This window comes from Symphalangus syndactylus, chromosome 10, assembly GCF_028878055.3.
Source record: "Symphalangus syndactylus isolate Jambi chromosome 10, NHGRI_mSymSyn1-v2.1_pri, whole genome shotgun sequence".
NCBI classification, from domain to species: Eukaryota; Metazoa; Chordata; class Mammalia; order Primates; family Hylobatidae; genus Symphalangus; species Symphalangus syndactylus.
In genome coordinates this window covers 86129913-86144788 of record NC_072432.2, presented here as the reverse complement: position 1 = coordinate 86144788, position 14876 = coordinate 86129913, and the positions used below count along the sequence as shown (strand labels likewise).

Sequence of the window (14876 nt, the reverse complement as noted above, 5' to 3'; positions counted from 1 at the left end):
GCGGAAGGGACGAGCATTTTAAGGTGGAAAGAGTAGATGCCACCCTGTGGGAGTAGGAATGAGCATGTTCTTTAGGGGAGGACTGGTTAAGACCCTTGGGCATGCTCTTTCCACTGTTAGAAATGCCCTTCTGTTGTAGGGACATGGATGAAACTGGAAACCATCATTCTCAGTAAACTATCGCAAGGACAAAAAACCAAACACCGCATGTTCTCACTCATAGGTGGGAATTGAACAATGAGAACTCATGGACACAGGAAGGGAAACATCACACTCCGGGGACTGTTGTGGGGGGGGGGGGGGAGGGACAGCTTTAGGAGATACACCTAATGCTAAATGACGAGTTAATGGATGCAGCAAAACAACATGGCACATGGATACATATGTAACAAACCTGCACATTGTGCACATGTACCCTAAAACCTAAAGTATAATAATAAAAAAAAAAAAGAAATGCCCTTCTGATCCTGTGCCTGGTAAACTCTCCTTCTCTCTGATATACCAGCTCAGATGTCCCCTTTCCCATGACACCTCCCTTGATTCCCCCTGGTCCTAGATAGCAGTTTTACAGCTTAGGTTCTGAGACCCTCTATCCAAGCCATAAAAAAACATGCTAAAGCCTGGCATTTTTTTTTTCCTGCAGAAGAGAAGGTAGCCTCACACCCCTTTTCAACACAGTTCCAGAAAGATCTTTTCAGCTGACAAAATTAATTAAGCACATATTAACTGAATACCTACTATGCAGCAGGAAGTTTCTAGGGGATGTAATGGTGAACAAGACAACATACATACCTGTTTCATGGCTCTTACATTCTAGCTGAGGAGACCGATAATGAACAAATAGATATTGTAAGTAAATGTTAGAACATAATAAGTGCTAAAAATATAAACAAAGCAGTGCATGGCAGAGACAGAGAGGGTGAATAGCTTTTCTGACTTTTATTTCTGCTTCTTTTGATGGGTCTTTCTATGTAACAGAGGCTGGAAAACTAAACACTCAACTTCTTGGACTACTTGCCCAGAAGCTGAGATGCTCCCTTGGTAGTCTTAAAAAGATCCCATACAATGTTGAATTATCACCCCACTGTGTTAAACGTAACTGTCTTCATCATTGGACAGGGAGTATTGGGAAGCCAGACACTCACTCTGGTTCACTTATCTGGCACATAGAAGGCACATACCAAATGCTTACTGAATGAATGGCTCCATCTGAAACAGATTGCCTAGCTTAAAGAGAGGGCCTGCCCTGATAGGGATGAGGGAAATTTACAAAGTTAGGATGTCGGCACAAGTTACCCACTGTACAGTGCATGCTAAGAGGCCGTGTGAATATACTACAGGTTGAGTACCCTTTATCCAAAATGCTTAGGGCCAGAAGTGCTTCAGATTTAAGATGTTTCGATTTGGGTTTTGGAATGTTTGCATGATACTTACTGGGTGAACATCCTTCATCTGAAACTCTGAAATCTGAAATGCTCCAGTGAGCAATCACGCCAGAGCTCAAAATGTTTCAGATTTTGGAGCATATCGAATTTCGGTTTGGGATGTTCAACCTGTGTATACTAATTAAAGAGAAGCTACTGCTGATTCTTTCGCAGGGCCAAGAGTTTGATGAAAATGGTATATGAGAGGAAAGATTTTTCTAGTGTCTATGTGTGGTAGGACTGGAGTATACAGAAAGTGGAGGAAGAGAACTAAAATCTTGACTCTAGATGGTAGAAAGTTGGTTGCCAAAGAAAAGGGAAAAGAGCGGGCAGAAGCTACAGAATATTTGGCAAAAGATTAGCTTTTTAGTTTTTAGCCAAGGGACAAGGGGGAGAGTGGGTTGTGGGACATAACGGAGAAGTTGGAAAGCGTGTGCTAATTTGAAAGAAGTTAAGAGTTCTGATTCCACCGCCAGTGTCATGCTAGAGGAACTGGGAGCTGATCTGGACAGATGTGACTATCTTAGCTAGAAGTGCTGATTTAGGAGAGGTAGAATCATGTGGCTGTTAGGAGCAAGGGCCAGGGGGCCAGGGAGACTGTTATGAGTCCTGTTCTGCCATTCACTAGTTGTGGGGGCCTGAGCAAGTTACCTGACTTCTCTGGCATTCATAAATTCAATATGGGTGATAAAAGTACCTCCTTCATAGGGTTGTTGGGGAAATAAATGAGTTACTGTATGGAAAGCCCTTGAAACAGTGCTGACACTGAGAGAAAGGCAACTTTGTTAAAGTTACCTTTAGGTAGCACTCTCAATGAATGACATCTCAGGAGAAGTACAGAAGGGAGAGGGACTAAGGTCCAGGGAGAAAGTATTTCACTCTACTTAATATAACTCAAAACAAGTGGGCTAGTAGTGGCTTGGCCTTGGAAACACTCTGAGCATTTTGGTATGAGAATATTCCTCATCAAAATGGGATTTGCCTATATAGGAAAGCTTATAGATAGCTAAGGATATGACCTATATAAATCTGCCATGGAAAGTAAAAGCAAAAAAAAAAAAAAAGTCATTAAGCACAAAGGAATTTGGTACTATCTGAATTTGACTTTACCTTGATACTACTAAATAAAATCTTCTAAAATGGTAAAAAATAATTTAAACAAAACAAAGGTATGGGAGTAGCCCAGTGATTCAAGGTGGTATGCCTGACACAAGAAGGCCAGCTGCAGCCCCCAGCTTCTCTGGCACTAGTGTCAAGAGTATGCCTTACGGAATGTGCTGAATTCCAAACATCCCATATTAAAGAAACTGAAACTCATGCCTTAAACAAAACAAAACAAAACAAAAACCCTGTTAAAGATAGGCATTAAGCTTATGCTAGGTATATGTTTTAGTTTGTTCTGTGCTGCTATAACAGAATATTTCGGACTGGGTAATTAATAGAGAACATAAATTTACTTCCTCACAGTAAATTAATGGATGTTGGAAAATCAATGTCAAAGTGCCAGGTGAGGGCCTTCTTGCTGCATCTTCACAGGGCAGAACCAGCTGTAGCTTCTCTTTAATTGATACATAGTATTAATCTGGCCTTCAAGCACTCACTATGCAGTGAGTAACTTGTGCCCATATCCTAACTTTGTGAATTTCCCTTATCCCTAACACGAAGGGCAAGAGAAAACCAACCCCCTCCATAGAGCCCCTTTATAAGGGCACTTAATCCTCATTCATAGGGAGGAGCTTTGTTGGTCTAATCACATCTTAAAGACCCCACCCCTTAATACTACCCTACTGGCAACCCTTGAATTTTGGAGGGGACACATTCAAACCAAACCCTAGCATACTAGGCTGATATGAAGAGAGACCCTGAGCTCACCATGCAATGGCTCTGTATGACCCATCCTGGCTTCCTTGTTCTTCTGCCAACCCTTCAATGTGCCTAAAATAGAATCATGTGGGAGGGCTGAATTCAGACACATGGTATACCTTTATTTTTAGCCCATTGAAAACATTTGTTTATCAAACAACCACATGAAATGAAAGCCTAACTACAAGAGCTCCAGGATGTCAAAATGTTAAAAGTGCAAACAATTATTTAGCAGATAAAGCCTTAGAAACTGACAAGGATAATGAGCACTAGAAATATTCTTAATGGGCCTTATTGAATGATAGATAACACTTGTAATTTTAAACACATTCTGTCTCTTTTAGTTGTATCTGGATTAATATAATTATATCATATGAACTCTCAATATTTATTTTATGTCATTGTGGACTAAGACTGAGAAATCCCCTGTTTCTTTATTCATACAAATTATGTATTACTGCTTATCTCATTTGTCAAAAGATTTCCATACCGCAACAATGTTATTGAGTTCTATACCAAAAGGTCTGTGGTTGTGGGAGAAGACATTGAAATTATATTGCTGTTATAACAACCATGCCTTAGAAATGTTAAGTTCCTTCTTATGCCCAGATATCTGGGACTTAAGAGAAGAACCATGACAAGTAGGGTTAAGCACTAAAGGAAGAGACCATAAGACAGAAAAAGATAATAGTTAACTATAGTATTCAGTTCTTTACAGCCCATGCCAGAGAACTACGCAACACTGTAAAGAGATAGATGTCATGACTCTTTTATTTAAAAGATTGAATTACCTATGTCTGCTGTTCTAATGACAAATTTATTATCTAAATTTTGCTCTCAAGGACAAAACTGCCTGGTCTCTCTTTTCACATGTTTAACATCATAGATACTCTATTTCAACTTCTGAATTTAGTTTTAAATATATTTCACTAAAGTGCCTAGGGACTGTTGCCTAATGCTTGATCAGAGACATCCCTCTGAGGAGAGCTATAGGTAGGTGAAGTCACCTCCAGGTTAACTGGTGGAAGGAGAAGGTGGCCTCCTTCTGAAGTCCCCTCCCTGGAGTCATTCAATGTCTTTGAGCTACTCAGAGATAATCAAACCTTCCGTGTCCACCTAGCTGCAGATATTTCTTGATCAACTCCTGTATCAATAAGTAATGACTGAATTAATAATATGGAGTAATATGCAGTCACTAAAAAAGGTCTACAGAGTTATCTGAAAATAACTAAGACATATTAAGTGGAAGAAGCAAGCTGTGGAACAATATGCAGAATATTGTCATAATGCTTTAAAAAGCTCTATAGACTTCTAAGCATTTCTTTGCAGATAAATTTGTATGTGAATACTTACAAAAGAATGTAGAAGACTGCATCAAAACTGATGAAAGGGGTTACATACGGAAAGGGGTGAAATTAGAAAAGGAGATCTCAAGAGGGACTTGTGTTTTTATCTCTATTGTTTAAATTTCATTCGAGATCACATTCGTATGCTATAAGCATTATGAATCTTATTCAATTATACATTTAAATAATTTTTCTTTAGAGAACTAAAGGCACAGCCCAGAAAATCTGGTTGGAATGCCTTGTTTTTATATCCCCAGCCCACACTTAAGATTTTCTCTCCCAAAATCCTCTTCCCCTCAACACATATATTTTAACTTAGTTTGGTAAAATAGTTCCATATCCTTGTCATGGCAATGAGTATGAGGATGTTAACACTGACCTTTTTACAGATGTTTCTTTTTACTTTAATACTTACTGCTCATCCATGGGAAAATGAGTTGTACTTCTGCTAATGTCAAGGGCAAGACTCAAATTCAAAAAACATCACCGCTACCAATAAACAAAACCAAAGGGAAAGGATTCCTTATCAACAGACAGTTACAGCTCCCACTAGGACACTGCCTTCTCAGAGGCTTCAGTTATCAGATATTCCCGGACATACATTCCAAGCCATGAAAAATAACGTAAGTTTCAAATGGGATGATTATTTTACTGACTTTAAATTTAATTCTCTTTTTCTTTCTCTAACCTTTCAGTTATAGAAAGACTCATGAGAATTTTAACATTCTTTTCTCTTTTTTCAAGAAGGAATAATGAGTTTGGGATTTATACGTCGAACATTTTGGGGGGTTATATTCTTTTCTTTTCCCCAAATTAACTGATTTTAAAAAGCAAATGCTGCATCCTTTTAAACTAATCTTCTAACCTTTTTAGTTTTAGGAGAAAATAAAACCACATGCATTTGGAATAAGTAACTACCATGGAAAAATGAAATAGGTTATTTGCAAAAAATTGAGACAATATGACTCTTGCTTCAAAAGCATAGAAAATTATCACAGGTGGCTAATGAATCTCTTGGCATGGTACCAGGGATCTGCATTTTTAATACCACAGTTAGTTCTGATGGTTTGCCAGCTATGTTTTCCTTGTTGGTATAAAATGCATTTTCTAAAGCTGTGATTATCAGCCGTGAACATCACAGGTTGATCTCAGAATGCCAAAAAGATCCTCAAGATCTCATAGGGAAAGATTCTAAAATTTTCCATTTAAAAAATAAATATATTCCATTGAGTACTTTCAGAAGGATAGGAAATGGCATGTTTCAAAATTACCAAAGTATTCTTACTCTAAAAAGGTTAGGAACATTTGCCCTTTACTTCTAAAAAAACACAAGTTTGATGAAAATACCTAAAATTCAGAGTTCCTTCTTAAGCAAAGAGAAAGGAGTATCAGAGTTCTCAAGAATTTTTCTATAATTAGGAATAAAACTTACCATCATAACAACTAAGATTAGGGTCATAAACAATCACTGTGTTTTTATCTCCTTAACCAAAAATATTAATTATGTTTCTGTAGTTTACCATAATAAAGCCACTTATTTTAATTTCTAGAAAATCTTAAGAGTTAAAAGAAATAGGCTCTCATCTTTTAAAAATCCTCAGTTACCAGGATTGGAACCTCCTAGAACAAAGGATTAGCATTATTACTATTCAGGACTCAGGGATTGTTTTTCTTTGAGTCTTAGGTACTTAGGGTTGGAAAGCTGGGAGGATCGGGAAAGCAGACATCAGAAGAAAAGGGTAATAATCTTTGGAATGAAATTGGTTGGGCATGTCAACCTCAGCAGGCTCGAAGGCACTGTCCTATTCTATTTTTGCATCTCTGTCCTGCTGACAGTTTCCAGCCCATGCAGGCTGCTCACTGTGCCCTGGTGTATGTGAGCGCTTTCATTCAGGCCATCTCAGGGACTCAGCTGTCAGAGCTGAGTTGGCTCCTGCACTGTTCTTACAGGCTTTCTTCTCCCTAATTACATATATTTGATCACTCAGCTAGAAAAAAGTCTTGGCAAACTGCACTACAATAATCATTTCTCCCTTCAGCTCACCATCAAGAAAAATATCGGCCATAATGAACTCAAGATTCACTGAAGGATGGCCATTCGGAAAGAGCTTTCCATTCACGGGGAAACTGACAGACAGAAGCCAGAAGTCATTTCATTATTTAGAGCGAGCTCCGGCCTTCATAAGCTTATGGCAGGTGAAACTCAGGTTCCATCAGGCATAAGTATTGTAAAAATACCAATTCTCTACAGATTAATCTAGCAATTCAGTACAATTTCAATGAAAATCACAAAGTGAAGTGTGTATGTATAATTTTACAAATTGATTCTAAGACACCTATGCGAGAGCATATGGTTAAGAATAACCATGAAAAATGTGAAGAAGAACAGACTCATTATACATATATAGTAATTAAGACAGGGTGGTATTGGCACAGGGATAGACACATTTAGGTGAATGAAACAAAGCGGAGGGCCCACGAACAGTTCCACGCACATATGGAAACTCGATATACTACCAAGATGGCACTGAGATTCAGTAGGGGCAAGGATGAACTACTTAGCAAATGGTGTTTGCAAAAAACCAACATAAAATTTCATCCCTAGATTACAAATTTCATGGAAAAAAATACAGGTATATTAAATACCTAAATGTGAAAAGGCCAAAACTTTAAAATTAAAAAAAAAAAAATTGAAAGATACCATGAACAGAGTGAAAAGCTAAGCCTTAAGCTAGTATAAGCTATTTGCAACATAAAACCAACAAAGGATTACATAAGCAAACAAAGAAATCAATAAGAAACTCAATTGGAAAAATACAAACAACCAAGTGGAAAAATAGACAAAAAAAAAAAAGCAGGCAAATCCTAGAAGAAATCATGTGAATCACAAAAAATCATGTACAAAAAATTCTTTACACAGGATCAGGGAAGAGAGAATGACACAAATTTAAAGGTGTGATACTACCCAAATCCACACGGGATACAGCAGAGGCCGGAACCCTGAGGTGGGAGAGTGTAGTGTTGTAAATAAAATAGAGGGATTAAACGAGATAAAGGCTATGACATGCCTGGAACACAGCAAGTGCTCTGTTAATGCGCTTTCTCTTCCCTCTTTCGTCCCCCTGGCACATGGCTCTTAATCAGCAGAGCCACAGCTTTCCCAGCACTCTGACAAACGTCCATGAGCCCCCAAAGACTGGGAAGTGATGATGATGCAGCCGCGGCACCATAAAAGAAACAAGTGATTTCAGTCAAAGGGCCTGGACTCACGAGCCGACAACTTTGGACAGATTCTTGAACTCTCAGCCTCAGTTTCCGCTTCTGTAAAGGGAGATAACTACAGTGACCTTAAGGTTATCTTGAAGATGCCAATGAGCCAGTTAAAATGCAATTTAATCTGTACAGAACTAAACAAATGTAAGTCAGTGCTAATATTCTGTTCCTAGTGGGGACATGCCAAGTCTCTTTACTGCAACCAGTGGTTCACATATGGAAATACTGCGCTAATTTCCAACTCCTACTTCTACGTATGGCTTGTTAACTCTGGAGGATGCAGCCATCAGCATAAGCAACCAACAGAAGAACACGCTGGATCCTCTCCTTTTCCTGACAGTGTGTAGTCTTCATGGGGGTGGACAGGCTAGATTTAAAACAATGGGCGGATTGATTATTTTTCTGCATCTATTTCCAGGGTTGTAATGTATATTCTCTTTCTCCCACATCCCGCCTTCTATTTTCTTCTCCCTACACAGGCTCTTTTAATACAAATTAATTAAAAGCAGGCATCTTAAGAGGTGGCTTAAGAAGACTCCTGCATCATCATAGGGAGTTAAAATTCTGAGCAAAAAGCCTTCTGGAGGAGAAGCATAGGACAGGCAGCCCCAAGAGTGGACCGGATAGATGTTGCCAAGCCACCAACTCTCTGAGGGACCTGAGGCAAAGCCAGGTGACCTCACCGGTGCTCCATGTTCTCACCACAAGTTCTGTAGGACACTCAAATACTCTCAGGACACCAGTTTACCACACACATGCACACACATGTTTTACATTTCATTCAAAGGGTAAAACATAGACTCCCTCTGTTCTATAAACCTACAAACATGTCTGAGCATTTTTGACATAAATCTTTCACATAAATGTTTTACATGAATACTTCGACTTATAAGTCCATATTTTGACAGTGGCATCTTTTCCAATGTGTACATTATGGAAGTGTGGTTGGGGTGCAGAGCCTAGGAGCTCAGGGACTGCACAGGCCTGTTCTTCATGGATGCATTGCATTCATCTCCCACAGCCATTTGTAGCTTCAGCTGTTTCTGAAAGCAGCCACTTTCCCTTTTGATGTCTGAGGTTCATTATTTTCATTTTTGACTTAACCAACAGGTGTTCTCTCTTGAACTCTTTCCTACACGAGCTGTCTTCCCTCAGGGTTCCCACGGACAGGAGAGTTTTTCCTACAGTGTTACTGAGAGGCACAGAGAAATCAGTTCCTCCTTGGTCCACTGGCTCTGCTCTCAGCACTGCAGTCTCTTGTGACCATGCCGAAGTCTCAACATTTCCCCCTTCTGAGAACATGCAGGGACAGAAGGGTGAACCACAAGGGCCAGACCTAATGCTCCAGGAAAACAATGAAAGAACAATTTTCCATCCTTTTATTTAGGGCTTAAGTAAGCCAGGCCAGTAACACCAAATTGTGAGAGTGCACAAGATGTTTTTGAACCTTGGTGCAGAACCCAGAAAGAAGTGCAGCCTCTGGGGACAGGGTCTTGGACTAGCCATGTGAAGCCTGGCTTTATGTCAGGCCTCTCAAATGTGCTGTACAAAGCTACCTGCAGGTCTACTCTAGGCAGAAGGGGTGGACTGATGGCACCAACAAACACATCTGTACACACAACAGTGCAGCAGACACTTGTGGACGGGGTATGAGACAAGATGAAGATGCCCTCAATTAAATCTGAAGGCAAAAGAAGACTGCCCAGAGAGTGGCACTAGCATGGCAACAAAATATTTCAAAATATTAATGGGTTTTACATACATGCATAAAATCACATTTTTCTGACCTTATAACCCATTTCAGTCATTTAGGTATTAGTTTTTAATGCTTGTGGATACTTGAAAAATTGAAAGAGGCAAAGTTAGACTTCTTGCCCCCAAGACTGGAAATATGTCCCTTGGTTGGGAGTTGGGTGGTGTTGAATGCAGTTGGGGTGGAAGGAGAGGAGAACTAATGGGAAAACAAAGAATAAGCAAATGTTCTACATTCCTGAGAAAAGGGGCCCTGCTCCCTAGCCATCTCTGCAGCAAAGCCCTGGGGGAGAGAGAGAGAATGCTCAGACATGTTTGTAGGTTTACAAAACAAAGGGAATCTATGTTTTACCCTTTGAATGAAATACAAGAAAGCAAAATACCTAGAGCAGAAATGGCTGTGTGATACGTCAGACAAGGTCATAGAGTTTTCCATGGCCCTGCACTGCCCATGGCTCATGTGGCATGACTGTAGGTGAAACCCAGAATGGACTCTCAAGGTGCCCTGGGCTCCCTTCCTCAATGGCTGAAGAAGGCTTCTCTTGACCTAATGGAGTTCAAAGAGACTTGGGGATATAGTGAACTGGACCCCAAAAGCCTTTCAAACAGGAGCTAGGGGGCACCCCCCAGGACCTTGTGGACTGACAGTGGAGGATCAATGAGACAAAATGTGTCATGGAGATGCCTTCAGGACAGACAGCACTGGGGAACAGATACCAGCTCCTTATAGTCTTGGCCTCCAGATTAGACATGACCCTGGAAAAAGGCGATGGGGGACCTGGAATTACCAGACAGCAATTCCATTCTCCCACTTAGTGGAATGGGAGCACAACATGTAAATTAAAGGAATTAGAGAAAAACGTTTAAAGTTGCATTTGTTATACACCCGAACATTTATCCTGAGACTGATGCCCACTACACTGGTAAAATCAACCCATAATAGATGTGTTTAGTTTGGGACTAACACACTCTAAGAGGTGGCTTTGATTGATTCATTCATTCATTCACTAATTCTCTCCCTCCCTTCCTTCCTCCCTGACTCACCAGAGCCAGCCATTCTGCTGAGTATTAGCAATGTTTTTCTTTAAAAAACTCCAAACACCTATTTTCTACCCTCAAGATTTAATAGTTTGGCTAAGACACGGAGAAGCATAGAGAGGCAGAAACAGAAACACTGACAACTAAATCTAATGCAACATGGTAAGGTCTATAACCAACATGCATACTACATTGTCTAAGAGCACAGAAGAAGGCTTGTTAACCTGAGACTAGGAAATCTTTGAAAACTGACAACTCCAATCTAGCCAACCAGTACCGTTAGAAAGACTAACTTACGATTGGAAAGCTGTAATTGACTCAATTATATTGAAAACTGGGGGGGGGGGTGTGTTGTGGCAGAAGCATCATCTGCATACTGACTATCTGTAGGATCCACCTCATTTTCCAGCCCCCTAGCAGTTAGGGAGAGTCATCTGATTAGTTCTTGCCAAGAGTCTGTAAGAAGTGATACTCCAAAAGCTTACATGAGACCCTCCGGCTCAGCTCTTCTTTCGCCACCATAGTGTCTGTGGAGACCTCAAGATGGTGCAGCTTTGAGCTGTCTGAGCCTCCATCAGCCTGGATCTTTGAGAAAATATGTGAAACACAAACCTCACTGAGCCATACTGAACATGTAAAATCAGCAAGAAATAACGTCTTAATTGAATTAAGTCCTTGAACTTTTTTGGTTAATTTGTTACTGCAGCAAAACTTAATGGCGATGGAGGATTAAAAAAGGGAGCTGGATTACAAAAATGTATTTCAACACTGTGCAGAGGAGAAGGCGCTCTACCCCCAGGTGATCAGTGTCTTAAGAACAAACTCCTGAAAGAGATGATGGAGTGGCAGGCCACAGAGTGATTATCTGTACACGGAGACAGTACCTAGAGATGAGCTCAGATGCCAGGTTGGTAAGAGAAGCCTGGACTAGAGGCAGAAGACAGGAGGAAAGCAGGAAAGCCACACTTCTACTTTCTCTCTGTTCATCTGCCTGAGTAGTAGCCCAAAGCCACTCCCTACTGTATCCCCTCTCACCTCCCCATCCCCTCTCACAGCCCCAACCCCCCTCACACCCCCATCCCCTCTCACACCTCTGCCCCAAATGGTCCCACGGGAGGCCCAGACAGTAACACACCACCATCAGGCGTCTTTCTGGGGGACAATCTAAAGGCAGCTGCCCTCCTCTCTGCAGGCCCCTGCAGTCTGCTCCAAGGGAATGAATAGCTTCAGACTTGGCACCTTAGAAAGGCTGACAGCTCCTGAGAGAGAAAGCAAGTAAGTTCAGCAAGGCCAGTTTAATTTTACTCCAGAAAAAAGTTTATCTTCTGTTCCACAAAGAGTAAACATAAGCTTTAAAATGTTTCCATTATTACTGCAATAGTTAATTTTAAAATTTTAATTTCTTTTGAAATAGGCAGTAATCACATATGGGCAACATCTAGGTGACGCCAGCAGCATGGAGCTGCTGCACGGATTGCTGAAGGCCCCTTTCTTTCCTGATACATAACTCATGATTTAGCGTGGAACAGAAAGGTTTACAGCATTACAATCTGTTAGAGATAAGGGGACACATGATGGAAACAGGTCCATTAGAAAAATGATGATTCTTTCATTCCCTAAATGTCACTTAACTTCTCCCCCACCTTTTCCCAGATAAAAATAGAAATCTTCATGTGACTGAACCATTCCCTGGGAAAGTCATCAAACAGAAGGGAACCAGTGATAAAATGAATGCTAACATCTTGAAATCTAGTAAAAGTATCTTTTTAGTAGCCACAGATAGCAAAAAAGTGTTTATAACTTTAAAATGTCCCATAGGCCTAGCAACTTTCTCTGTTGGGTAGGGTGAATATAAAGGCTTGATGGAAAAGTAACAACAAATGAATAACAGTAACAACAACTACAACACCTAGATGGCTCCATTATCTGAGTATTTACAGAGTGCCTGGTAGTACTCGGTGCATTGCCTTCCTCAGTCCTCACAGTGAGCCCTTGGGGGAGTTACTATCATTGCCTCCACATGGCAAATGAAACACTCTAAAAGCAGCCATTTAACTACAGTAGTTTCCAACTATAGAGTAAAGAATGTGTATCTAGGTTAGTTTGCTTTATAACTTATAGACCTGGTGTCAGTTTATGCCAATGACTGTGACTTGGACTAACATGGGATAGCCAGGCTCAAGTAGACGAAAAAGGGAAGGAACCTCTACTATGTCTACAAGATAGACAGGTTCACAGACAGCGCTGGGCACCAACCCTGCCAGCTATGAATATTCCCGATCTAGGAATAAAGAAACAAGCTCAGGGAGGTTAGATCGCTCTCTAAAGTCATGCAGCCCCTAAAGGTGGTGTCAAGGGGAGTCAAAGCATTTTTTTAGCAACTCCCTGTGAATTCAGTTTCCTTATTCAGGAGACAGGGATTGTGAGGAATGAATGAGAAGATGAACCTGAAACTGCTTTGTCAAGTGTCAAGGGCTGCACAAGTGTGAAGAGGATGGTGGTAAAATCCCAGGAGAATTAATCATCAAGAAGATAATTATCAATGGACTTACATTAGAGTTTATCCAGAAAAACTACTTCATCCAAGCCAACAACAATGCCAGGACAGCATTGAAATGAAAAGGCTGGGCAGGAATATTTGATAAATAATAAGATTAGCAGTGTACAATAAAGGACAGATGGGCACTTGTTGATTCTTGTTTGGTCAAACACCACTTTATAGTGGAGTGGCTGAGACCATGGACTCCTGAGCCAGGCTGCCTGGGTTCAACTCCTGGTTCTGCCACCTACTAGCTATGTAACTGTGGGCGAGCTGCCTTACCTTTCTGTGCCTCTGCTCCCTCATGGCAGATGGAGACATTGCAAGTACCCATGGCTGGGGTTGCTGTGACATTCATAGGCAGCACTGGGAGCAGTGCCTGGCATAGAGGGCTGCATCTAGGCAGGAGCTGCTCCCACATCCATTTTCCATTCTTGACAGTTAACCTGCTTTTTGTCACCACAACCTCCTCTTCAGTGGCAGGTTGTCCCCAAGTCTTTGGTCTCTCACCTGCCTGTGGAGGACCGGGCTTGATGGATGGGAAGCAGGCCCCATACTGGGCCAGTCTGAGTGCCTGTATTCTTCTGTCAAGTATGTCTTTAGCCTCATCTTCCCATCTTCCTCAAATCTGTGGAAGGTGAGGAAGATGATAGAAGATTACAGGCACTCAGTTCCAAAGATGGAATGCCTCTGGAAGGTGAGGAAGTCGGGCGGGTGGCTACAATCCAGCTCCCTTGGGAATTCACAGTTGTAATCTTAACTTGAAAATATTCAGTTGGGCCATATGAAATTGCTGTTTTGGTAGGTCGAAAACGGCTGAAAAGCAGGAATTTCATATTCCACCACCTGACCCACATGGGCAAACAGATCAAAAGCTCAGAAAAGCAGCAAGAGAAAGGAACAAGCAGTCTAGCAAAAATTATAAAGGGTGAGTCCAGAGAAAAGGAAATAAAATAACCATGGCTTACACAGCTGCATCAGAATCAAAGAAATGCATAAATTAAGTCCAGGATCTAATCATGTCCTTTAGCACAAACATTAGCTCAAGGAGCTGGCGGGTTTGCAGATGTACACATCTGACTAAAAAGTGGGAAAAGGAGGGATTCTTCCAGGCCATAAAAGAGACATGGAAGAGGCTCTGTCCTCCCTCAAGAAGTGGCTCCTATCTGCACGAGTACATACTCCTCTTTCATCTGTTGCTTTTCCTCCCTGTCCTTTTCATCCACAAAAGAGAACCTCCACCCACCCCTCCTGCTCCTGACGTCAAGCCGTCTCCCACACAGTACCCCATTCTTGAGACTTTCCTCACTCCATCTGGCGGCTACTTTCCTCCCACCTTCGAGCTTCACCTTTGTCCTCTCTCCCACAAGGGCAGCCCTGTTTAGGAGGAAATAGAGAGCAGACAGGGGCTCAGCTGTCCACAGTGGGCAGCTGGGGTTCCAGGATGCTCCCTTTATACTTGCATTGGACAGGAGAGCTTAGGGCAGTGGGTTTTCAGAACTGTTTTCTGTTCAGTGCTAAGAGCAAGAGGTCACCCCAGCATCTTTCTCTTCCAGCACACCTTTGGTCTTCTTGCTACTAATTTTGCCGAGTCCCATTTCCCAGAAGAAAGAGAAAGACTATAATATAAGAAACAGATCG

General features: G+C 41.3%; 1 protein-coding gene across 3 annotated transcripts in view; it reads right to left on the bottom strand.

Annotated features, from left to right (window-relative positions):
• SCFD2 (sec1 family domain containing 2) overlaps positions 1-14876 on the bottom strand; it is a 489317-nt gene that overhangs the window by 57013 nt on the left and 417428 nt on the right. Inside the window, exon 6 of one of the 3 annotated variants that reach the window (XM_055294682.2) lies at positions 3242-3359. The exons of the other annotated variants lie outside the window; for them this stretch is intronic. Within the exon in view, the coding sequence (XP_055150657.2) occupies positions 3256-3359 (104 nt within the window). The 3' untranslated portion in view covers positions 3242-3255. Of the gene's footprint in view, positions 1-3241; positions 3360-14876 lie in introns of those variants that run through there. 3 annotated transcript variants of the gene reach the window in all.